The sequence below is a fragment of the Temnothorax nylanderi genome, unplaced genomic scaffold (genome assembly GCF_030848795.1).
Source record: "Temnothorax nylanderi isolate EJ_2023f unplaced genomic scaffold, tnyl_v1.0 TNYL_tig0113_pilon, whole genome shotgun sequence".
Classification (NCBI taxonomy): Eukaryota; Metazoa; Arthropoda; class Insecta; order Hymenoptera; family Formicidae; genus Temnothorax; species Temnothorax nylanderi.
The window spans coordinates 564,954-592,019 of record NW_027249175.1 but is presented as its reverse complement, the minus strand read 5'-3'; the positions used below and the strand labels follow the sequence as shown (position 1 = coordinate 592,019).

The 27,066-nt window shown below is 42.5% G+C and overlaps 2 protein-coding genes across 2 annotated transcripts in view; one reads left to right on the top strand and one right to left on the bottom strand.

Moving 5' to 3' along the window:
* Positions 1 to 1,471: 1,471 nt before the first annotated feature.
* Positions 1,472 to 27,066, bottom strand: part of LOC139776176 (gustatory receptor for sugar taste 43a) — a 236,201-nt gene continuing 210,606 nt past the window's right edge. The window contains exons 6-7 of the mRNA XM_071712691.1: positions 2,242 to 2,400; positions 1,472 to 2,166 (exon numbers count right to left, since the gene is read on the bottom strand). Coding sequence (XP_071568792.1) covers positions 2,005 to 2,166; positions 2,242 to 2,400 — 321 coding nt within the window. The 3' untranslated portion in view covers positions 1,472 to 2,004. The remainder of the gene's footprint in view (positions 2,167 to 2,241; positions 2,401 to 27,066) is intronic.
* On the top strand, positions 14,591 to 16,341 carry LOC139776167 (uncharacterized). The gene is made up of 4 exons (XM_071712685.1): positions 14,591 to 14,979; positions 15,070 to 15,283; positions 15,522 to 15,794; positions 15,987 to 16,341. Exons 1-4 carry the CDS (start codon positions 14,591 to 14,593, stop codon positions 16,302 to 16,304), a joined length of 1,194 nt encoding a protein of 397 aa, XP_071568786.1. The 3' UTR covers positions 16,305 to 16,341.

Sequence of the window (27,066 nt, the reverse complement as noted above, 5' to 3'; positions counted from 1 at the left end):
TTAAAAATTTGTTAAAGAGAATTAAGAAGCTATAGGAAGACCCTTGAGTAGGAATACAAAGATACCACTTGGGTTTTATTTTTTTAAAGTAGTTGCACAACAATTATCTTTCAAAGCAATATACATATTCTCTTTGCAATTGGCGCAATTTACATATAACTTGGCGCTGCTTGGCGTGAGATACTGCCGTGTCTCTTGATACCATTCTTATACCACTGTTTGTCAAATTTTAAATACGAGAAATAAATCCTATCCTAAATACACGTAGAAAATCACTTAGCGTCTCTTCACCTCACTGATTTCACAGAGTTTTCCATTATTTGACCTAAAACGTACGAAAATCTACTGTGGCGTCACACCGACTTTGCACTACTACACATACAAAAATCCTCTGATTGGCGCACCCAACAACATGTGGTCCTAGGAAGAAATCTCTCCGGAAATATCCTCCCCGGAAATGAGCTCCCGGGAAAATCTCCCCGGAAATGAGCACAATTCTGTGCGATTGTGAGGCTATTATCAACTCGCGTCCCTTAATGTATGTAGCAGAAGACCCAACGCAACTGAAATCGCTGACACCGATGATGTTTTTACAAGAAACTTCTCAAAGTGAAGTACCTGATTTAGACAAACTAGATATTAATTTGACTAGAAGGATGCGTTATCGTCAGAATTTGCGAGACGACCTACGGAAGCGTTTTCGTTCATAGTATTTGGGACAACTATCTCAACGCATAACCAAGAGAAATTACGCTTCAGTCAAAGAAGGAGATATCGTTCTGTTAGGACAAAATAACCTGAAACGATTGGATTGGCCGTTAGCACGAGTAGTTAAAGTATTCCCTGGCCGAGACGGTGTTGTAAGGGTAGTCAAAGTAAAGACTACAGCCGGCGAGCTCGTACGACCTATCCAGAGGCTATATCCATTAGAGATGTTCTCGACGACGAGGACAACTGAGCATTTTGTCGAGGCAGCAGACCAGAACAAGGAGGGAAACAAGGACCCCACTTCTCAAGAAATTTCGAAGGATGTCCGGACTAGAAGTGGCCAACTCATAAAAACACCGGACAGATTAGGCTTTTAAATTTCTTTTCTTTTATTTTCTCATAATGTACTTATTTGAAAGTTTTTTTTAGGTCTAGCTGTAATCAAAGACATTCTTTTTCAAGTATAGGTTTCCCTTTTTTTTTAGGTCTAGCTGTAGTCAAAGATATTCTTTTTTTTTTCAAGTATAGTTTTCTTTATTATATAGTTTACTTTATTCAGTTGTATCGTAAAGTCTTCTCACTCAAGGTGGGAGGATGTTAGAAATAGTATCGACCGGATGTTAGAGATATTATCGACCGTCTATCCGCAGCGCGCCTCTAGGAGAGATTAGTAGTATTTGTATGTACATGGCTTACAGCTCTATTGTATGTCTTCCACGCACGACGTTACGTTGCACGTGCAATAAAGAACTCTTTTGTAAAGTACGTGTATATCACTGTTTTATTTCTCAAATGCGTCACAACTACTTAAAAAATTCATCTCTTTAAAATGGTAAAAAATGAACGATTCTAATTATGTTTTTTTTTTAATAACAAGGTTGAAAGGTTACACTATTAAAATGTTTAGCCAAATATCTTTATCAGTTTTTAGTAAACTTAAAAAAAGCGTAAAGTGTAGACAGATAGCCCCGGTCTCCCCTATTCAGAAATATTTTTTAAAAACATTTTGTGCTGAATGGGTGAGAGCCACTAAAAACGTTTACTGTCGCTACTGTATATGGTTATACTGTGCTTAAAATGTCATGAACCAATCACAGAGCCGTATTAGCATTTTAAGATATTACTTAAGACAGTCTTGAAATAAAAACAAACTATGAGACCTTTTTTTGTAGATATTCACTTCATGATTCTTTTAATCATGAATATTTTGAAAATAAATGAAGCGACAATACTAACTCTTAAAAAGCTTTATTATAGAATCGAGAATAAAAAACAAGAACAAAGAAGCGGCTTGTTCTAATTTAAGCCAAATCTTCCTGCTGTGAGATTATGAAGTGTCGATGCGTTTTTCAATATCTGCGTGGCATTTTTTAAGATGTTGTCGAAACTACCTTTTGTATCATCGTCTTTTTGGAACTGTATGAGTATCACGAGATACGTCGTGACGGCACCAGCGATCTAAAAAATTAAGTTTTTATATTTATTTGTATCTAAAAATTAAGGTAGTATGCAGATAAATTATAAATTTCCTACCGAAGTTACGAGAGTTCGATCCAAAATGAAAAGTCCGCACGCTGAAAATTCTAAAGGACGGTGTAGGAGCTGAAGCGAAAAAATCTCTAGTTGTTTTCTTTCTTCTCTGTCGGAACTCATCGATAGTAATTGACTGACCAAAACTGCTGTTTTCTTTCCCTAAAGATAGTTGTGTAAACCGTGCAATAAGTTTATGGAATGATAGTTATAAAAGTAGGCCACATCGACATATAGTATGGTCTGCGCTTAGGTGTAGAAAAATATGACCGGTGACTTATCGGCCGAAGAAAAAAGATAGTGACTAGTAGAGGTTAGAGATCCTTAACCAGAGATCAGACAAACTGTTAACAATCTCTGATTGGCTTCGTCGTTTGGGGTCTAACCGGAAGTGTGAGAGAGAAAGATATATAAAGCTAACCAAGAAATCCTAGCTGACCTAGCTATAAGTGTTCGTTAAAACTAGAGCTCGGAATACCCGGGTATTCATCCGCTCGTCCATTACCGGTTACCAGTATACACATCTGGACAGGTTCTGCGGGTACCCAGAGATAATTCGAGTTAGGTTAGGTACCCATGCGGGTACCTGTACGATACGGGTACACGAATTATCCGGGTACCCACGAAACCGGTCCAGATCCATATACAACGGGTAACCGGCAAGCGGACGGGTACTCGGATACCGGGTTATCCGGTTCTTTTTCCGAGCTCTAATATTTATTCAACAATAAAAATAAACCGCCATCAAAAATGTCATATCCGGTTTGACTCCACAATGGCACATTGTCCGGTCTCTGGTTAAGAACCTCTAGTAGAGGTCTCAAGTTGTCTTTTTCTACCCAGTGGCGTATTGACCTCTACCTCGTTCTCTCTTTGTCTAATTCTACCAAACACTTTTTGAAGGCTTTCATGTAGGGATCGCGTAATCTATACTATATGTCGATGGCTATATGCGAGTAAGGGCCAGCACATGTATATTGTCGTAGCGTCTTACGCCTTACGTGAAAATCTTGCGTTACGCGACACGTAAGCCAATCTTACGGCAATGCACAAAGAAAAACGTAACGTAACGTAACGAATTTAAGGAGAATAATCAACTGTGATTGGTCAATTCTTATGATTCACGACTTGCGACACTCACTTGCAGATCGGCTCTAAGGCTGGGTCGTAACTGTCGTAAGTCGTATGTCGTAAGAAATTGACCAATCACTAGTTGATAATTCTTCTCAAATTCGACTGTAATTGGTCAATTTCTTACGACACACGACTTATACTACAGTTACGATACCCATTATAGACCAGCCTTTATAGTTACGTTACACTTTTCTTTGCTGTCGTAAGATTAGTTTACGTGTCGCGTAAAGGTCTTGGCACATACAAAAACTTAAGCAGTAAGACTTAATCAGTAAGTAAATCAGCGAATCACAGTCAAGAATTTAAGGCATAAGTGCTGGTCTACAACCTTGCTTTAAAGGGTATTTAAGCTCTAAGAAGTTGACCAATCACAATCGAGTATTCTCCTCACATTCCACTGTGATTGGTCAATTTCTTACGGCTTAGAGCTTAAATACCCTTTAAAGCAAGGTTGTAGACCAGCACTAACGTAAGCGATAGCGAATCTAAACTACTGATTTCCTTAAGTCCGTATTAGACTACGGATTGGGATTAAGATTGGATTGAAATATAATCAATCAGAATAGAGCAAACTGATGTCAAGATTAGTAAATTTTGCATTGATTGATCAAATTTCAATCCAATCTCAATCCCAATCTGTAGTCTGATACGGGCTTTACTGCATGCTTACGTCTTACTGCTTAAGTTTTTCAATGTGCCTGGGCTCTAACGCAAGATTTTCATGTAAGGGCCAGCGCACGAACATTGCCGTAGCGTCTTACGCCTTACATGAGAATCTTGCGTTACGCGACACGCAAGCCAATCTTACGGCAACGCACAAAGAAGAACGTAACGTAATTAGTCTTATGTTACGTACGTTAAGTTACGCTTTTCTTCATGCGTTGCCGTAAGATTGGCTTGCGTGTCGCGTAATGCAAGATTCTCACGTAAGGCGTAAGACGCTACGGCAATGTTCGTGCGCTGGCCCTAAGGCGTAAAACGCTACGGCAATGTACGTGCGCTAGCCCTAAGGCACATCAAATATGAATTAATTTTAAATACGCAATAAAAATTGATTTATTTTAAATATTTATTTGAAACAAAAAAATTTGAAAATCTTAAATGTCTTGAAAGTTTCTTAAAAATCAACTATTGTTATAATATAGTAATCAACATGCATCAATATACAAGAAATAATTGTTTATTCCGCCAATGATTATAAACCACGAAACATTTATTGTTATCGACTGACGATTGGCAATGTATACAAAACGCTGCGACGTTTCGATCTTTGGATTAGGTCCTCCTCAAGCTTCTAACTGACAAACAATTCAGAAAAATCAATTCGGTCGGAGGGATAATAATTTTTATGCTGAATTAATAAATTAATGAAAAGCGATACCTTGTTAATCATGTCAGAACCTACACGTCCGTATCTTAGAAAATTTTACCAGAAATAGTCATAAAGACAGTCACTATAAGAACAATGGTCAAAAGTCAATGCAGGAAAAGTGTCAAATATTTAAAACATTGTGTGTTCTGTGTAAATATACTTTACGTGTAGTTTGTGACAAACAAGAATGAGTGCAATAAGATGACTTCGCCCGCATCGATGCAACAGTGTCGCTCAGATAAGCTGAGTAAACCATCATCGAAGGAGCGCCGACAGCAAACGTGATCACATGTCGGTGTTCAGAAACATACTGATCGTTTTCATAGTTTACGAATACATTGGTTGTTATTCTATATACATGTGATGCTCACGTGATGTCTAAACCAACGCAATGACTTTATCATATATAGGGTTTAAATTTTCTGTATCCTTTTGTAAATTGATCGTATTGGAGTGTTTTTTGATTAAAAACATTTCTGCAATCTCTCTCTTTTTTGTGTTTATTTCTTTGTGAATGATATTAGTTTCGGACCATTTAAAATTATGGCCTAACAAAACACGATGTTTACTAACGACCGAGTGATTGCTATCATGTTTTTTAATGTCTTTTTGATGTTCATTAACCCGTGTCATTAAGTGACGTTTGGTTTGCCCTATATATGTTGCATCGCAATCACCGCAATCTATCTTGTATATCAAATCAGTAGTTTTTTCTTTGCTAAGCGCGTCCTTACCACTACCTATAACGCCATCCAGTTTTTTCGGGAACACGTTTTTTCTGAACACCGACATGTGATCACGTTTGCTGTCGGCGCTCCTTCGATGATGGTTTACTCAGCTTATCTGAGCGACACTGTTGCATCGATGCGGGCGAAGTCATCTTATTGCACTCATTCTTGTTTGTCACAAACTACACGTAAAGTATATTTACACAGAACACACAATGTTTTAAATATTTGACACTTTTCCTGCATTGACTTTTGACCATTGTTCTTATAGTGACTGTCTTTATGACTATTTCTGGTAAAATTTTCTAAGATACGGACCTGTAGGTTCTGACATGATTAACAAGGTATCGCTTTTCATTAATTTATTAATTCAGCATAAAAATTATTATCCCTCCGACCGAATTGATTTTTCTGAATTGTTTGTCAGTTAGAAGCTTGAGGAGGACCTAATCCAAAGATCGAAACGTCGCAGCGTTTTGTATACATTGCCAATCGTCAGTCGATAACAATAAATGTTTCGTGCATCAATATATGTTTTCCATACGTGCATAAGGAACATATAAATATACATCAGAGAGAAACCTAAGAGCGACCACGTCGGCATTTTGCTTGATACCATTTTGCGGACTGCTTTGTACGTCACTCGCACCCATTTTCAATATTGAAACTATTTGGCATACCTATTTTCTGGTATCTCCTCATTTAGTGCGTGTCCGTGCTACGCCCATAATTTTCGTGTTGAGAAACACTGTTACATACATCAGACATATATATGTATACACATATATTATACAGGGTATATCAAAGCGCCCGTATCAGGCATTTTTTAGGAAAACTACACATTTTCGAGAAAAATGTTTCATATAAAAGTTTTAGGGTTAAAAAAAATCTATTTACTGATCTTATCAGTGTGGTCTTGGGTGGCGTCGCCAAGGGCAGAACAAGGTCACCTCGAATTTTTTAAATGGAATCCCTTATATTGTAGTATATAGTTTGAAAGGGCATAAAATAAGAAAAATTTTGGCGCAAACCAGAGATTGATATGTTAACGCGTTCGGGAGTTATTCAAGATAAAAAATTTACTTTTTCGAACTTTGACCCTATATAACTTTCGAACGGATCAACGTATCGACCTCTGGTTTGCGCCAAAGTTTTTCTTATTTTTTGTCATTTCAAACGATATACTACTATTTAGGGGGTTATATTTGTACTTTTTCAGTGTCCCAGAGGAACTCCAACTCAAAAATTTTTAGTAAAACCCCCCATATTGTAGTATATCGAAAGGATAAAAAATAAAGAAAACCTTGTATATGTGTGATGTATTCGGTGCAGTGTTTCTCAACACGAAAATTATGGGCGTAGCACGGACACGTACTAAGTGAGGAGACTTTATTGGTAGTGCCAGAAAATAGATATGGGTAAGAATACGTCAGAAATATCACGATTTGGACGTGGTTTCCGGATTGATTTGCAAATTGGTGAAATTATAGTATTGGATAAGAGAAATTAAAAGGTCAAAGGATTTTTAAAAATTTTGAAAATTGTAAAAGTTACGCCATGTTAAATTTTTTACTAAGTATTTTTTTAAGTATTAATATTTACGAAACTATTCATCGGATTTTAATAAAATTTTAATATGTTATACTTGAAATCATGCCTTTTTAGACTATTGCATTATTGAAAACAAATTTTTTAATTTTGACCAAAAAAAAGTAAAAATATTTTTTGGAATCGTTTTTATTCGAACGGGACCAATTTGTCAGAAATTTTGTAAGATAATAAAATATTCCTTATAGTGTAACCTTTCTTTAAAAAAAAAAAATTGATGGAGACTCTAATAGGTTCTGAGATATCGCAATTTTCGTGAAAGCGTGCAGCACCGCGCCGCGCCGCGCGGCCCGCCCGTACAGTGCCACACGTAGTACAAGGCGCTTGTTCGAGCTTCGCTAGCGCCTAAGCTATTAACCGTAGAGTAGGGCTCTCACGGACTTTTTTATAGGAAATTTTATGCTCTACGAAAAAGGTCCAGTACAATTTTGTCGTAAAGTGCACCGTTTTCGATACAGAGGCGTTAATATGAAAACAATCTTAACATATTGGCAGAAAAAACTCAAAAACTAATCTCTTCGTTGGTTTCTTCTACCCCTATTTCATATATAATTTTTTTAAATTTGGTTGAAGACTAAACCCAACTTAAACGCAATCAAAGGTTCATATACGAAATTCACGAAAACAAAGCTTCCTCTATGAGGAAGCTATGTTGAGCAAAAAATTTCCTATAAAAAAGTCCCGTAGAGCTCTAGTGTAAAGTTAATAGCTTAGGCACTAGTGAAGCCCGAATTAGCGCAAATGCATGCGTGGAAGAAATTCACAGGATGAGACAAAAGACGGCTTGGCTTGATACTTCATACGCGTGGGTAATTTGAAAGCGAAGATAAGTGCAGATTTCGGAATTTCTCTCCGTGGAGTTGCGTACACTTGCTGTCTGCCCATTTCATCGTATTTTTACTACCGCTTTAACATTATATATATATGTATATATATGTGTGTAAATAATATTTTCAGTTTTATCTGTTTTCTTTTATAATTTGTAATAAGTAGATTTAAGAAAGATCGATTGTTAATCGACACAATGCCGCGAAAGCAATGCTTTAATCCTTGTAAAAGGAAGCCACACGGCGTTGTTAATCCGAAAAAACTTCGCTTAATTTCTAAAGAAATTAGTGAACAATTTGCAGTTGAGCAGGGTAAATTTATTTGCGATAGTTGTCGCTTACAAATAAATAAAGAAAGTAAATCTTCAATTGTTAGCGAAAACACATTTAAAGAAATGGAGTTGGAACAGCCTATTTCAGGCTTATGTGAATTTAATGCTAACTTTTCTGAAGCAATGGAGTTTGAAGAGCCTGAAGATGATTCTACTAGAAATTTCGTTGAAAACATAGAAAGTGATATTAAGACAAAGAAAGATGTAGAAAAATTAAATGCAATTTTGCAGATATTAGGTCTTGAATCAATTACAGTTAGGAATGATCTTCGAACGAAGTTGGGACAACAAAAGAAAATAAGTGAAATTCGGGAAGCTTTTGAGAACGAATTAAGAAAAGTATTTCAACATACTGAAACTGATAGCGCTAAAAAAGATCTAGAAGACCTCATTATAGAAATCAAAGAGGAAATAGATAAAAAGCCGAGTAAATCCCGTATGACAGAACTTTTAACGATGGTTCCGAAAGGTTGGAGCGTTCAAAAAATAGTTTCTGAGTTTAAGGTACCGTATAGTCTTGCTAAAAAAGCTGCACAGTTGCATGCTAAATGTGGCATTGGATCATCACCAAATCCAATACAAGGTAAAAAATTACCAGAACAGACGGTTCAACTCGTTCGAGAATTTTATTATGAATGCGATATTAGTCGACAGTTACCAGGGAAGAAAGACTGTGTCTCGGTAAAGCAAGTTGATGGTACTCGGAAATTAATACAAAAACGTTTAATTTTAGGGAACTTAAAGGAAGTTTATGCGAGCTTTAAATTACAGTTTCCAAATTTAAAAATTGGCTTCTCAAAATTTGTTAAATTGCGTCCTAAAGAGTGTATCTTTGCAGGTGCTAGTGGTACGCATTCCATTTGTGTCTGCAAAATTCACGAAAACACAAAACTTTTAATTGATGGAGTTAATATTAATGAACTTATTGCTGACGATGAAACTCTCATGTTCTTAACATCATATAAAACCATGTTGTCTTCAATGATTTGTGATTCCAAAACATCTTCTTGCTATTTAGGATCTTGTCAATCTTGTCCAGGTGTTGTACCATTGATTGAAAAATTGAAGGAACTTTTTGAAAGCCATTTCATTACAAAAATCACCTACAATGGCTGGACTTCAACCGATCGCACTTCATTAGATACTTTTTGTGACACTACTGAGAAATATTTAGAGAAACTTAAATCTCATCTCGTTAATCTGCTTAAGCATGATTTTATAGCGAAAAAGCAAAGCCAATTTCTTAAAGACTCTAAAGAATCTCTTGAGGAAGGTGTATTTATAGTATTGTTTGATTTTTCTCAGAACTACGAGACTATCATTCAAAATGCTGTGCAGAGTGAATATTGGAGTAAAAATCAGATAACTATTCATCCTGCTGTAGTTTATTTAAAAAAAGATGACAAAGTTGTATGCGAAAGCTATGTAGTTATTTTTGAAGATTTAGAACATAACACTAGCGCTGTCAATCTCTTTATAGAAAAACTACTAACTGACTTGAAAGCTAAGTATTCAATTAAAAAAGTAATGTATTTTACAGATGGTGCGGCTGCCCAATACAAAAATAAAAGCAATTTCATTAATCTTGCTTATCACAAACGCGATTTTGGAGTTGACGCTCGTTGGGAATTTTTTGCTACTTCTCACGGGAAAAGTCCATGTGATGGCATAGGAGGTACTGTCAAACGAGAAGCTGGTCGGGCTAGTCTACAGCGCGAAAGCAGTAATCAAATTTTGACCGCTAATGATTTATATGAGTGGGGTAAAAATGCTTTGCCAAATATAAGAATGCTGTTCTGCACGAAAAACGAGCACGACAAAAAAAATAAAAGTTTAAAAAAACGCTTCAGTAAAGCTCAAGCAATTAAAGGGACACGAGGCTTCCACTCGTTCGTACCAACAGTGGACAATAAAATTATATGCAGACAATACTCAACTTCTACGGAAACTTTTGAATTTGAAATTGAAAAGGCACCTAAAAGAAAGAAATAATATCTTTCCAAATGGAAAAACCACCCCAATCGCTCGGAAACAAAAAGTACCTCGGTTCGTGAGAGGCAAGGGGACTCACGTCCAAAAAGCACCCCGATTCGTGAGAGGCAAGGGGACTCACGTCCAAAAAGCACCTCGATTCGTGAGAGGCAAGGGGACTCACATTAAAAAAGCACCCCAATGGGATGAGAACCCTATCACGTCCACGTCGTTCATCCTGGGTAGCGCTAAGAAGGGATTGATTTTAGGTACATCATTTTTTTTATAGGAAATTTTTTGCTCAATAAAAAAGGTCTTGTACAATTTTTCCGCAAACTGCTGCGTTTTCGATACGGAGGCGATGATATGAAAAAAGAAAGAGTAATTCCGTGTTCTTTTTTCATATTGACGCCTCCGTATCGAAAACGGTGCACTTTACGACAAAATTGTACTGGACCTTTTTCGTAGAGCATAAAATTTCCTATAAAAAAGTCCGTGAGAGCCCTACTCTACGGTTAATAGCTTAGGCGCTAGCGAAGCTCGAACAAGCGCCTTGTACTACGTGTGGCACTGTACGGGCGGGCCGCGCGGCGCGGCGCGGTGCTGCACGCTTTCACGAAAATTGCGATATCTCAGAACCTATTAGAGTCTCCATCAATTTTTTTTTTTTTAAAGAAAGGTTACACTATAAGGAATATTTTATTATCTTACAAAATTTCTGACAAATTGGTCCCGTTCGAATAAAAACAATTCCAAAAAATATTTTTACTTTTTTTTGGTCAAAATTAAAAAATTTGTTTTCAATAATGCAATAGTCTAAAAAGGCATGATTTCAAGTATAACATATTAAAATTTTATTAAAATCCGATGAATAGTTTCGTAAATATTAATACTTAAAAAAATACTTAGTAAAAAATTCAACATGGCGTAACTTTTACAATTTTCAAAATTTTTAAAAATTCTTTGACCTTTTAATTTCTCTTATCCAATACTATAATTTCACCAATTTGCAAATCAATCCGGAAACCACGTCCAAATCGTGATATTTCTGACGTATTCTTACCCATATGCCAAATAGTTCCAATATTGAAAATGGGTACAAGTGGCGTACGAAGCAATCCGTAAAACGGTATCAAGCAAAACGCCGGCATGGCTGCTTTCAAGTTTCTCTCTGATGTACATACATACATATGTATATACGTATAATATCTCTATACATATAAGTGTCATTTGAAATAATTGCTAAACAAAAAAAGATGACAAAATTTCATATTAAGGGCGACCGCACCGATTTCATCAATGACCTTGACATATACACGTTGTCTCGAAAGGTAAGGTCAACCGACCAGGAGGTGAAAGAGGAGCATGAGTAGAACACATAATGTAAATAAAATTTTTGCATATTTGCTATGGTTTAGAAAATACAGCACTTTATAGGGGTGTATAAAAGTATTAAAACTCTTTAATATTTCGAAAAATACGCATTTTTGAACAAAATGTTTTATACAAAAATTGTAGGGTTTTAAGTAAAGCATTACGCAGAAAAATTAGTATGACTTGAATAGTGTTCTCAAGTTCACGTAAAGATAACCTTGAAATTTTTTAATCGGTATCCCCACTTTTTATTGCATATTATTGTAGCTTATCCCGAGGGCTTTTTAAAATAATATTGTTACGCTCGGCCGTAAGTTTCGCGCCTCTCTCACTCACTCAACCACTCGCGGCTCGCGGGAAGCAAGGAAGGACACTCTGATTTAAGAAACTCGTTTATTATTAAGAAATACAGCGACTGGGCAGACGTTCGTTCGGCACAAAAGCCCAGATTCAATCTGACTCGCGTCGCTACAACCGTTGCCACGGGGCGCTTCTTACTTCGCGCCCGACTCGTGTACCGGGCGTCTCAGCACGGGCGTAACACTGCCCCCCTCTTCTTCAGATTGTCGTCCCGACAATCCGAAAGGGCAGCTGAATAAGCGGACGGTTCCCAGGACTCCGAGACGATCCTGTCCTACCCCGAGCTGCTGCTGCAGGTTACCGGGCTACGTCTCTACCGGGTCCTCTTCCTCAGGAAGCCCTGGTTTTCCTCCGAGACGGATTCTCGTCCTACCCCTAGCTGCTGCTGCGGGTTACCGGACTACGTCTCTTCTGGACCGACCTCTTCCTCTTCGAGTCTCCTGTCACAGCCTCTTCTGGGGGAGAGCTGGCCAGGCTCATCCCCCTTGCCGATTTCAGGACGACTCCGCTGGAACTCCACTTCATTCCGGCTCGGTGCGGACCCCTTGCTTCTAACGCTGACCCGCTCCTCTTGAAAGTCTTTGGACTTGGGGGGGGGGAACTTCCGTGGACCCAGCGTCACTTAGACTCCCCAAATCCCTGTCTCGGCATTCGACCTTCGTCCCACGGGAAACCACGGCTCGAAAACCGTGGGCGAGACAGCCTTCTTTAGTTTCTTTATTGTACAACTTCACCTGATGTCACTCGGCACCTTCACCGCACGTGGAAGCAATCCTTTAAGTTCTTTCTTCCAACAGTATTGAAACTAAAAGGGCACACACAAAAAAAGTATCTTTTCTCACTAAAAAGTAAACTAATTAAATATAACTATAATCCTCCAGGCTCCAAATATTAAAAAAAACTATCTCTCAAAGAAGGTAGCTAAAGCCACGGTCTTCGTGAACTCGCTCCAATTATTTGCCTGCGCCATTAAATTAAATTGAGCCAACAATTCCCGAAGAGGCACACTCCCGTCGTACGTATCGAGCTTTAATTTATAACCGAGCTCTGTCCGTGCGTCCCCTTTCCCCACGGATGCGTTTCTTAACTCCGAATTTGCGGAAAGTCTATTATTGGTAAGACTTAGCTGTGCAGTTTGAGGCCGCTGCGAATCCTCATCCCGCTGACGAAGCGCCGCTGCAAGCTCCTTCTGCTCCTCTCGAATCCAGTGGATCTCCTGCATTATCGTCTGCAGGACCGCTGTCTCCGCCGTCGTCTCCGGAACGTCTTCCCGATACATGTCCGCTCAGATCCTTTTTCTCGAGGGAACCGCCGTAGCCATTTCGTCGTATCCCGGACGAGCCCCCAAAATGTTACGCTCGGCCGTAAGTTTCGCGCCACTCTCACTCACTCAACCACTCGCGGCTCGCGGGAAGCAAGGAAGGACACTCTGATTTAAGAAACTCGTTTATTATTCAGAAATACAGCGACTAGGCAGACACGTTCGTTCGGCACGAAAGCCCAGATTCAATCTGACTCGCGTCGCTACAACCGTTGCCACGGGGCGCTTCTCACTTCGCGTCCGACTCGTGTACCGGGCGTCTCAGCACGGGCGTAACAATATAATAAAATATTTTTTTGTTAAGTACTTTTTAAGTTAAGGCTTGAAATTTGGAGGGGGTGTAAAAAACGCCATTTTTCGCCCTCAACGAGAACCTAAAACATGCTTTGCTACCTTATTTGAGGTTGAAAGAAGAAGGAAATAATATTCTTTTCACCAGGAAACTGCGGGAAATATTTTAGAAACGATAATGAATGTCTTTAAAATGTGTGTCAAAATAGCTGTGTTTGAGCGGTTTAACAAACACTACATTTTGATTTAATAAATTCTACACCACGAAATTGTATAGAAATGCATGTACATACAACACGAGCGCGTGCACCATTGCTCATATACACTTATCATACCGTATGTACCAAAAGTTCCGGAACAACCAATCATCTCAGAAAGTATTGGTTTATGGGAAAAATATTTTAGATAAAAGTTGGAGGATTCGAAGAGGGCCAATAGACGATCTTATTAGATTTTGGGTCCGGGGCCCATGTTGGGCCCAGTAGGGTTCAAGTTAAATTTTTTAAACGAAAATCCCTATTTTTTATTATATCATCTTTTTCTACTAATTAATTTGAACAACTTTTGTCTAAAACATTTTTTTATTTGCCTAATACTTTTTGAGATATTCAAGGAAAACTTGGTAAATTTTTCAATATTTAGCTTACGATATCTCGATACTTAGGGGTTCTAAGGGGGCAGTGCATGCGTAATACACGGCGCCGCTTCCAGCTAGCACCGCATAGCCTCTCCTGCTCAATTCCGACTCTCACCTCCAAGGCTGCGTTCGAAAACGTCCCCTGCCAAGAGCGAGTGAGGTGGCCCGGGGAAGTGAATGGTGGGAGTTAGGGGACTGTTGGTTTTCGAACGCAGCCCAGGGGGAGTTTTCGAACGGCTACTCTCCCTTAACCTATCCAAGTTTCCACGTGTCTTGCGCTATTTTACATCTGTTCGCATCGCGCAATTCGCGAATATTGTATTCACAGTTATTACTATTTGCAATATACTGTATTTTTACACACATACTCGCAGCGAGACATTATAAGAAGACGAAAATGGATAATGCTGTGTTACGTCGAAAGCGTTTGATTTCTTTGGCCATAATAATCAGCCACAAATTTTTAGAGTCCAGTTTGAGTGCAACAAATGAAAGTGATTCAGATGAAGAAACTAATAATATTTTGATGGCAAGACATCGGTGTAAATTGCGTGGTGCACGAAAGAAGCCATTGCGCATTGAAGGGTATGTGGAAAGAACTGTTCAAGGCCTAACAGCAAGGCAATTTCGCGAGCATTTTCGCATGATTCCGGACACGTATGAGATTTTGGAAGCCAAGTTGGGCTTATTATTAAGTAAAGAGAGTGACTCTGGCAGAGCCATTATTCCTGTTCGCAAGCAGTTGCTGTCTACATTATGGCTTCTTGCTACTCCTGATTCTTACAGGTAAAGATGCTTTATAAAAGTAGAATGTTTTATTTTCTAGCCTATTTCTGTTGTCCAATAGTGCTACAGCACTATCGGTGTATATTGCAGGTCTGTGGGTGAACGATTTGACATGGGAAAATCATTTGCAAGTGATTCCTTTATGAGAGTTGTTAAAGTTCTCAACGACATTGCTGGGGACGTCATTGTCTGGCCTCGAGGTGACCGGCGTATTACTGTTCAGGAGATGTTTCACCGCATCGGAAAGTTACCGCATGTAATAGGAGCTATAGATGGAACAAACATTCCAATTAAGGCGCCAAAGGTACTTGTCTACAAGTGGAAATAAACTTATATAAACATTTGCGTTTTGCAACAAGCAATACAAGTCGATACAAGTGTCGGTCTATCTTTGTTAGTGTTTAATGAGTAACAAAGATTGACACTTGTGTTGCTTATTAGAAAACACACATATTCTTCGGAATAGTGTTTCTAATTAACGTAACGTTACGTGTTACAAATGTTCTTGTGCGGAAAACGTAAATGTAGTACTTTATTTCTAGGTAGACGCACGCTTTTACATAAGTAAAGATAAGGAATATGCGATAACATTGCAAGCAGTGTGTGATGCGGAACTTCGATTCTTAGACTGCTTTGCTGGATTTGCTGGATCAGTGGGAGATCGGCGTGTTTTTCGTAATTCAGATCTGTGGAAGGAGGTAAATGCAAATAGAGCATCTTATTTTGAGGATCAGGACTACATCATTGGAGATAAGGCTTATCCATGTCTGTCATGGTTGATACCACCATTTATTAATTTGGGCCAACTCACACAAGTAAGACATTCAAATTAGAAATGGATTTTACAGCATGTGTTTCGTAGGCTGCTCCAAAATTTATTGGCAGTGCTAAAAATGTATAGTACACGTGACGTATACTGTAGATCTTCAGCGCTGGCAATGAATTTTGGAACACAGTCATAGTAATTGAGGAACTATCATCTTTTATGCCTTTCCTGATTCTTACAGGCTCAGAAAACATTTAACACAGCACTTGCCAGTATGAGGCAAGTTATTGAGAGATCATTTTCATTGCTGAAAGGCAGATGGAGACGACTGAAATTCTTGGACATGAATCGTGATGACATGATTCCCTTTGTCATCTTGGCAAGCTGTGTATTACATAATGTTTGTCTGGATAATGGATTGAAAGAGTATGAAGACTTCATCATCGAAGGGTACGATGACGATGATGATAATGATGATTTTGTTAGGCAGCCAATAAATTTCCAGAATGATCCTGAAGGGATAGTAAAACGACAATATCTTGTAACTTTAATTCGTTGATGTTTATTCAACTGGAATGGAATTCACACAGCCATTAAAGACCAAAGGAACAAAAGTTGTATTCTTAATTTATAATAGCACATATTATTCTGTAATCACACAGCCATTAAAGACTATTCTTATAAAGGAACAAAAGTTGTATTAATTTATAATAACACATTCTGTAATCACACAGCCATTAAAGACCATTATTATAAAGGAACAAAAGTTGTATTCTTAATTTCTAATAGCACATATTATTCTGTAATCACACAGCCATTAAAGACTATTCTTATAAAGGAACAAAAGTTGTATTAATTTATAATAATACACTATTCTGTAATCACACAGCCATTAAAGACCATTATTATAAAGGAACAAAAATTGTATTCTTAATTTATAATAACACATTCAGTAATCACAGCCATTAAAGACCATTATTGTAAATGAACCAAAGTGTCACTTAATATCACCTTGTGTTAACCTAAGATTACCTTCTATCACGAGTTGCAATAAAATATCGAAGATAATTGAAAAAATATTTTTAATCAATAACAAAAATAATGCATTAGTCTTCTTGTTGCAACATAATATAGCTAAAAATATTTTTTAGTCTACGAACAAAATAAAAATTCTTTGAAGACTAGTAAGTTTTACGCACAAAATTTCTGCATAACAGCTCTAAAATATAGCTCTTCAGTAAGTATTTAAAGATTAACATTATATATGTAAAACTGCGCAAATTATATTTTTGTAACTTATATATGTATATTATGTAATAATAAAAAATTTAGAGTTTTTCAATGAGTTTTTTCATATAATTTTCGTAACTTTGTCGAGCTAGATCCTGACGTTCCAATAACTCATGGTGCCTTCGTTCTCTGGCTTCATCACGTATCTTATTTTCCTCACTCATAGTTTTAGACCACAGTTCCAGTTTACGTTCCATACGTGTCTTCTTTGGTTTTTGGGATTTTATTGAAATCCCATCACCACTATCTTTTGTATCATCGATGTCACTTATTGTGTTGTCAGTATTAGATACACTGCTTGAAGTTGCTGGATGAGGTCTCTTCCTCAGACTCGAAGCTAAGGCAACAGGTTTTAGGCAAGGTTTTTCTCCCAGCACTTCCTCCAATTCTTGAAAATATTTGCAGGTTTTCGGTGCCACTCCCGTCTGGTTGTTATGATCCTTTGTACGTTTGTATACTTTACTTATATCTTTAAATTTATTTTCACAGTTTTTACCAGTATATTGCCACGCACTGTTGGCTTTCTTCAATTCCTCACTTATTTTTGTCCATACAACATCATTTCTAATGGAAGTATTTTCAAATAGAGATTGATGCTGCTTTCACTGATAAATAAGTGTCTTTACAGCATTTTCATCTTTCCAAAATGCAGTACTCTTCTTTTCATCGCATGTTGGGGTCTGGGATGAAACTACATCTGGGCTGAAACCAGTATCATTCTGACAAACTGATTCTTCAAGCTCCACACCAAAATGCTGCCAAACTTCCTTGACATTTGACACTTCGATAATATTTTGTTCTGCAAAAACAATTTAAAAGATACGTTAATAAAATATTAAGTTGTATGCAAAGATAAGCATACTATGAGCCTGAACATAAAGATTGTCGTAACTTTTTCTGACAGAGTCGTAAACGTAAGTCGGTGTCGGAAATCAACACAAAGATTGACAATAGCGTATACCGTATTTATCGCAATTGCGATGGATACGGCATACGCTAACGTCAATCCTTTTGTGTGTTGACTTCCAACACCGATTTACGTTTACGACTTTGTCGGAAAAAGTTTTAACAATTAATCTTTATGCTCAGTTCTAAATATACATGAGGTTAGGACACATATTTTTGGCAGATTTTGTAGAATAATCCGTGAATAAATACTTACCCTCTTTATCCCACAGAAGTAAACACCCATTCGGCATAATCATCAATTCGTTGGTATTAGGATCTGTGATAATTACTTGCTTCGACTTATCAAGCCGTATTTCTCGCGTTTCAGTCGCCATATTTACCGCCAAATAAGTCACCTTCCCACTTTTCCTTACCTCGCAAGGCAGGGAGAAAAAGTCACTCAGAAGGTGGTTCGAGAGTGTTTTCGAACGCACTGATCGAGAGCCCATCGAGAGCTCTCGAAGTGTTTTCGAACGCTCTTCGGGTGGGTCAAGGCACTCGGGGGACGTTTTCAAACGCAGCCCAAGCAGGCGTTTTTCGCTGGTGAACCCTAGAAGCCTGAGCAACCATGATGGAGATCGGGTATCAACCCCGGTGGAAGTTGTGGTCAGGACTAAAGAGAGCGGGAGAGATTGCCCTCCGAAAAAGGAGTTGGGCGAGGGGCCAACAACCCCTCCCCGGAAAAAAGAAACTGTTGCGAAACCTCAGAGTGAGCCTCGGACATCGGACCGGATCAGCGATGACAGACACGGCAAACGGAGAATGGACATGATCTTTGGCACTTGGAACACACGGAGCTTATACAGAAGTGAGGCACTGAAGGAGGTTTTGAAAGAAATGATAAAGCATAACATCAGGATACTAGCTGTACAAGAGACAAGATGGAAAAGCAGCGGCATTTTTGACACAAGGACGCACACAGTGCTACATAGTGGCATAGTCAATAACAAGCCGGAACTAGGAGTAGCCTTTATAGTAGAAAAAGGAATGAAAAAAAACATCTTGGATTTCAAGCCAGTAAACGAAAGAATCAGCGTACTAAGATATAAGACAAAATTCTTTAATCTATCCACCATAAATATACATGCGGAAACAGAAGAAAAAGACGAGCTGACAAAGGAAAGTCTCTATCAAACGCTGGGACAAGTATATGACTCAATACCATCTAATGATATAAAGCTAGTAGTCAGGGACTTCAATGCAAAAATAGGGAGAGAACCTGGTTATAAGGAAATAATAGGCAGCCATACCCTTCATGCCGAAAGCAATGGCAACGGGACGCGAGTCATAGACTTTGCAGCTTCCCGAGGCATGGTAGTGATGTTCACGCAATTCCCCAGGAAGAACATTCATAAATGGACATGGACATCACCAAGGGACCGAACACACAATCAAATAGATCACGTCCTAATAGAAAAAAGAGGTGCTTCGAGCATTAAGAACGTGAGAACATATAGGGGACCCGACTGCAACTCCGACCACTACCTAGTGAATGTACACTTTAGATTCCGCATATCAAGAGCAGCAAACCAAATCTCCAGATCACAAAGACCCACCAAACTACCTGTAGAAAAGCTAAAGAAGCCGGAAATAATGATGGCATACCAACAGAGATTGAGCGAAAATCTCAGCGAACCACTGAGCACCATCGAAGCAGAGACAACGATAGATGACGATTGGCATTCCCTCAAAAGGGCACTGCTGCAATCAGCAGAAACAGTACTCGGGCATAAACAAATCAAGGCAAGGAGCGAGTGGTTTGACCAAGACTGCATACAGACTATAAATAGGCGGAACATAGCCAGAAGAAACTATTTAGAAAAACCGACTAGAAGTAAGAGAATAGCCTATGAAGACACAAGGAGAGAAATCAAGGGGGTTATCAAGAAGAAGAAAAGAGCATACATGAACTCAATCATGATGAAAGCGGAGGAAAACTTTAGGAATAATAACCCACGGGAGGCATATAGGAACATCAACTTCTTCAAGAGAGGATATCAACCCAAGACCACTCTGCAGAACCCAGAACGGAGAATTGATAGTGGAAAAAGAGAAAGTAATGGACCGCTGGAGACAATATTTTCAAAAGCTTCTGAATCCCAATGAACAAATAACACATCCAGACGCAAGATTGAAAACAAACAGAGACGAACATAATATAGACCCACCTACCATGAAAGATACGCGTAAAGCGATAAACAAGCTTAAAAACAACAAAGCCGCAGGCTTAGACAACGTACCAGGGGAATTATTAAAATATGGCGGAAGTCAGCTGGTGACCAGGTTACACAAACTGATACTCAAAATATGGGAAGAGGAGCGGATGCCTGAGGAGTGGCGAACAAGCGTTATATGCCCCATACATAAAAAAGGCGATAAGCTTATATGCGAAAACTACAGAGAAATCTCACTGCTTAGCACAGCATATAAAGTATTCACGACTATCATTAGGGATAAACTGGAAGAGAATGCTGAAGATATCATAGGGGAATACCAGGCTGGCTTTAGACCGGGAAGATCAACGGTGGACCAACTATTTACAGTGAGGCAAGTATATGAGAAATTTGGGGAATTTAACATCGATGTATATCAGCTCTTCATAGACTTCAAACAAGCATATGATAGTATTGACAGGAACAAATTGCTTGCTATTATGCTTGACTTCAAAATACACCCCAAGCTAGTGAGACTAGTAGGATGCACAATGCAAAGCACCAGATGCCAGGTGAAAGTAGATGGAGAACTAACCAGTGTGATAGAAGTATCTCAGGGGCTGAAGCAGAGTGATGGGCTGGCAACCACGCTCTTCAATCTGGCTCTCGAATACGCCATGAGAAAAACTAGAGTTGACACTAAGGCAACCCTTATGGATAAATCGGTGCAAATAACTGGATACGCGGATGACCTTAATATTCTCGGCAGATCAATGATGGCAATCAAAGAAGCCTTCGGCAACCTAGAAGAAGCCGCCAAAGAGATAGGGCTAATGGTAAATGAGCATAAAACTAGACTCGTGGTCCAAAGCAAAAAAGAGAAGGAACAGAATAGGACAAAACATCACCATAGGGAATTACAACTTCGAAGTTATAAATAACTTCACCTATCTGGGTTCCAATATAACGGCAAATAATGATGAAGGCCAAGAAGTACAAAAACGAGTAGCAGCGGGTAACCGTGCATACTATTCAATATTACCGATTATAAAGTCTCGAAGCATCCACAGAAACGTCAAACTCTGCTTGTATAAAACACTTATCCGCACCGTGGTGTGCTATGGAAGTGAAGCATGGACAATTACGGGCAGAACTTCGGAGACGTTTGATAGATTCGAGAGGAAGATACTGAGAAGGATATATGGACTAGTAAACGGTGGTGGAATATGGAGAATCAGATACAACCACGAGTTATACCAACTATACAAGGAGCCTCCGCTATCCATGCACATTAAACTAATGCGGCTTTGTTGGGCGGGAAATGTACAACGAATGCCGGAGACTCGGATTGCAAAGAAGGTTCTCACAAAGCAGCCAGGAGGAAAACGAGATGCCGGTAAAAGCCAGATGGAAAGACAACGTAGCAAAGGATACTCAGGAAATACTGGGGGTGGAAAGCTGGAGAAGAGCATCGGGGGACCGGGATGGGTGGAGACGGAGCATTGAGGAGGTCAAGGCTCGATTTGGGCTGTAGCGCCATTGATGATGATCTCGATACTTATTTGTCGGAGGGAAAAGTGGTACAGGACTTTTTGACTTGATTTGGTCTCAAGAATATGCTGTTGCAACAGTACCTCAACTTTTTTAAATACTTGGTAGACATCTAATAAGATTGTCTATTGGCCCCCTTTGAATCCTCCAACTTTTATTTAAAACATTTTTCCCATAAACCAATACTTTCTGAGATGATTGGCTGTTCCGGAACTTTTGGTACACACGGTATGATAAGTGTATATGAGCAATGGTGCACGCGCTCGTGTTGTATGTACATGCATTTCTATACAATTTCGTGATGTAGAATTTATTAAATCAAAATGTAGTGTTTGTTAAACCGCTCAAACACAGCTATTTTGACACACATTTTAAAGACATTTATTATCGCTTTTAAAATATTTCCCGCAGTTTCCTGGTGAACCCCCCAGGGGTCGGGGGAGGCCACCGGGGGCCAGGGGTCCCTAGGAGCCTTCCCCGATACGGGTCTTGCGCACCCGGGGTCCCGAGCACACCAGTACCGTAACCTTCATCAGTCTTCGGACTGGCGGAGGCCGGGGAGTTCCTTCGGGGACTTGCGAGGGAGGCGCCCTAGTCACCGGGTAGGTCGAGGTCGAGAATCAGACTGAAGGATGCGAGTCCTTCAACCGACGCGACCACTGATGCTGAAACGCGTCCTGCGCCCTCCTTCGTGGAAGACTCAGACGAGGAGAGGAATAGTCGGGCGGACGAAGAGAGCGGCGAGGAGGATGATGCCGCCATCACGAACACCGACGATATCGCCGACGATATCATAGTGGTGGAGAAAGGAAGGCTATGCAACCATTGCATAGAAGTCTCCAGGAAGCAAGGACGCCCGACTACGACGGGCATAGGACTTGAGAAAAAGCTCACAAAATGCAAGAGAGAGCTAGCTCAAGTCCAAAGGATGATGAGGGACTTGGAGAACCCCACTGTTCCCCCAAATCTGTCGAGAAATCGAAGGATTTACGAGGCTGAGGAGGCGAAGAGGCTGAAACACGCCTCAACGCTAGAAATACCGGGCCTCATAGTCAAAAGCGTACGCGAAATCGACAAAGTCGCGGAAAAGTCATCCAATTTGAGCGGCGGTATGAGGGGACTCCTCAACAAATCGGCGGCCACGATCTCTGCCGCTACCAGTCACTTAATACAACGGCTCAAGGATCCGGAGACTGGAGCGAGCAGAGACGCCGAGCTTGAGGAGCTGAGGCTGAAGATATCCGCGCAGTAAGCGGAGATCACCAGTCTGAGGAATATGCGCGAAGTGAATGCGCAGCTCCAGGCGGAAGTACAGAGAGTAATGACGCAAATGGAGCAAATGCAGCAGCAACAGAAGCTGCTGCAGACGCGAATGGACGATTTGCCTCGCATAAATAAGAGGCCTGGTAGAGGGGCAAAACGCATGCGACAGATTGCGGACAGCACCGACTCGGAAGAAATAACCGGGCGCGTAAACGAGGAGGTGAACGCAGCGGACGCTGATGTCAAGATGGCACAAGCTACGGAGGAAGAGCCGAAGAGCTCGCGGAACACCTGTCTGTCAGAAATAGCGAGGGATGGCATGCCGCCGGCGATAAGGCCATCGATCCTTGGACGTACCAAGGTAATCGACGATGCATGGCCGCCATTGAAGCCGACGCGTGCCATGCTAACGCCTGCTGGTGTAACACAAGAGAGCAACAGTCGGGATGAGACAATCCGTCTTCTCTCGCAACAGGTGGAGGAGCTGCGCAAAATGATGAAAAGCCAGCACTCCACGAAGAAGGAACTGCCCGCGGGAAAAGGCGGAGGTAGGCCCGTCGGGAGCAAGGAGCAAGGGTGGTAAGGGCGCCATACCTAAAGTCCTCGTGAAGGACAAGGCGACGCCCGCAAATGCGGGAGCCAAAGGGAACAAAGCGTTGCCCCCTCAGGCACCTGCGGCAAATACCACGGTTGGCGAACAATGGTCGACCGTGGTAAAGAGGAACAGGAGGGGAGGTGCTAATAAAACGCTCCTCAAACCAGTTCCAGGCGGTACTTCGGCCCCAAAGTCGATTCTCACACCCCGAGGGGTAGGTACCACGACAAGGGGACCGGTTTCCAAGCCCGAACCCGGTAAGGGCAAGGTCGCGGACACTGGTGCCGCAGCCAAGCAGCCTCCAAAGAAGAATAAGAGGAAAATTCCCCGCACGACGGCCGTCACGTTGACGTGCACCGAGGGGGAATACGCAGAAAACATGCGACTAGTGCGCTCTGCAATCAAACTTTCGAAGCTCGGCATTGACAGAGCTCCGAATGTAAGAAGGACGGCCACGGGCGCCTTTAATCTGGAGTTGGCTGGTTCCAACAGTTCAGAAAAGGCAGATGCCCTGGCCGAGCGTATGAGAACGGTGTTGGCTGGGAAAGAGGGTACGTGGGTCTCACGTCCCGAAATGCAGGCGGACATCCGACTCACCGGATTGGACGATTCCGTCACTGGTGAGGATGTCAGGACAGCACTGGCGGAGAAGGGGGGAGTTGTTCCCTCCTCCATCCTGCCGGGGTCCTTGAGGCGGGCACCCAATGGGATGAACACCATACTCGTGAAGTGCCTCCTCATTGCTGCAAACAGGATTGGGAAAGAGGCAAGGATCGACGTCGGCTGGAACAGGGCAGGAGTCCAGGTTCTTGAAAAAAGTCCGATGCAGTGCTTCAGGTGCTTCGAACTTGGGCACGTGAGAGCCAAGTGTCAGAGCACGGTCGACCGCACGGGCGCGTGTTACCGATGCGGCGAAATCGGACACGCGGCCCGTAGCTGTGCGGCGCCAGTAAGGTGCGTTTTGTGCGCCGAGGCAAGGCGACAATGCCAGCACAAAGTTGGCAGTAAATCCTGCCAAAGTGCTGGCAGGAGGGGGAAAGCCCCAAAGGCCAAGAAGAGAAGTGATGGCGGCGTGGTTCCCCCTCCCTCCTCGAACAAGGCGAAGAACAAAGCTTCTGCTAAGAAGTCAGCAGTAAACAGCGCTGACAAGCAGGGCGGCAAGCCGTCGGTCGCACCGACTGCCCCCCCGACGAAGGCTACAAAGGGTGCCCCTCCCAAGATGAGGGAGATGGAGACTCTCGTTGACCACAAGGTGATTCTGGTAAACACCAATGAATATCGGAAAACGGTGGGACCGGAACCTGTGGTACACGTAGAGATGGAATGGCCTGAAGGGGAGGACGCTACGAGGTGGGTCGCGGACCCTCCCCCGGCCATAGACGCGAAATCCGCACTAGAGCGAGAGGATAGGTTCCTCCTCCTGGGGTGGAGGAGTCAGACAACACGGCTCCTCCTCCCACAGTGGAGGAGTCGAATGAAATGGAGACGAAGGGGGAGGACCTTGTGGAATGCTCACAGTAATGCCCCTCCTCCGTCTGTTGCAAGCAAATCTGAACCACGTCCGCGCCGCCCAAGATCTGTTCTTGCATACTATGGCGGAACGCGGGTGTGGCTTGGGAGTGGTGGCGGAGCCGTACCGGGTCCCGGCAAACCACCCTTGCTGGGCCGTGGATGATACGGGCACCGCCGCCATAACGTGGAGGGACCTGCCACAGCCCCCCCCCTACTCGAGATGCGAGACAGGGAGGGGGTTCGTGGTAATCAGATGGGGGCTCATCTCTGTGGTGAGCGTTTACGCCCCTCCGAACAGAGACCGGGCGGAATTCGAGGGGATGCTGCACGAGCTGGATTTGTGCGTGCGCAGGCATCTCCTCTCGCCGCCCGGTCAGGTCATCGTGGCGGGGGATTTTAACGCCAAAAATCCACTTTGGGGTTCCCCCGCCGCGGACCTGAGAGGTCGCATTTAGGAGGGGTGGGCGTCGGGCCTTGGCCTGTGTTTAATAAACACGGGCCGCGAAAGCACATGCGTGCGCCGGCAGAGGTCGTCGATAGTCGACTTGACGTGGGCGAGTCTCCCTGCCGCGCGCCTAATATGCAGATGGGGAGTGCTGAAGGGCGTGGAGACCCTGTCCGATCACCGCTACATTAAGGCGGTGGTCGGCGTCGCCTCCCCAGCAGTGCTGGCCCGACGCCAAAACGCGGAAAGGCAAAAACGGAGATGGGCCCTTAAGAAGTTAAGCCCGAATCACCTCCGTGCGGCCATAATTGGCCTCACGTGGGGTGACGAGGAGGGTGCGCGTGACGATACCGGGGGGGCCTTTGACGTCGACGAGGAGGCCGAGCGTCTGCGGGGCTTAATGACGCGTGCGATGCCGCGATGCCCCGCGTCAAGAGGCTCCCCCCAAAACGCGCTGCATACTGGTGGACGGACGCCATCGCCGAACTTAAGCGGGCGTCCGTCCAACGAATGAGGGAATGGCTCCGTGCCAGAGCGGGCCACGGTAACCGCGACGTAGAGGAGACCGGGGTGGCCTGGCGTGCCGCCCGCCAGGCCCTCTCCGGCGCGATAAGAGCGGCCAAGGAGAGCTCCTGGGAGGAGCTCCTCCACTCGCTCAACGAGGATCCGTGGAAGCGCGCATACAAACTGGTCCTCAATCGACTGAGACCATGGGCGCCCCCGCTGACGGAATCCCTGGACCCCCAATTTGCCGGCAGGATTGTAGATACTCTCTTTCCTGCCGGCGACGGAGGAGCCGTCCTCTTCCCGGACATCGAGGTTCCGGAGTAGAGTGACGAGCTGGAAATCACTGGGGAAGAGTTGGAGCGAGCTCTCCACAGGGTCAGGAGGGGTAAAGCTCCTGGCCCTGACGGCATCCCCGGGAGGGTTTGGACCTTGGCCGCTGGGGAACTGACCAGCATGCTGCGGGGAATCTACACCGGGTGCCTAAGGGCCGGTCGGTTCCCCGCTAAGTGGAAGGAGGCCAGCCACGGTGCTCCTGCCAAAGGCCGGCAAGCCCGCGGACTCCCCGTCCGCGTACCGCCCGATTTGCTTGCTGGACGAGGTCGGCAAGATTTTTTAGAGAATCATCGCCGAGCGCCTCGTCCAGCATCTATCCCGGAGTGAGGATCGTGGCCTCTCCGACGACCAATTTGGCTTCCGCGCGGGAAGGTCGACGATTGACGCGATTCTTCGCGTCGTCTCCCGCACGGAGGAGGTCACGGATCGGGGGGGGATTGCACTGGGCGTCGGCTTTGACGTCCATAATGCATTCAACTCCCTACCTTGGCCGGTGATAGGAGAGGCCCTACTAAGGGCCGGCGTTCCGCCGTACCTAATTGCGGTGATCGCCGACTATTTCCGAGATAGGGGGCTCACGTACGTGGACCAAGAGGGAGTCTTGAGGATCAAGCTCATGGGGTGCGGTGTCCCGCAGGGGTCCGTGTTGGGGCCCCTGTTGTGGATCATCGCCTATGACTTGGTCCTGCAGGCTGCTCTCCCTGCCGGCTGTTGGTTGTCCGGG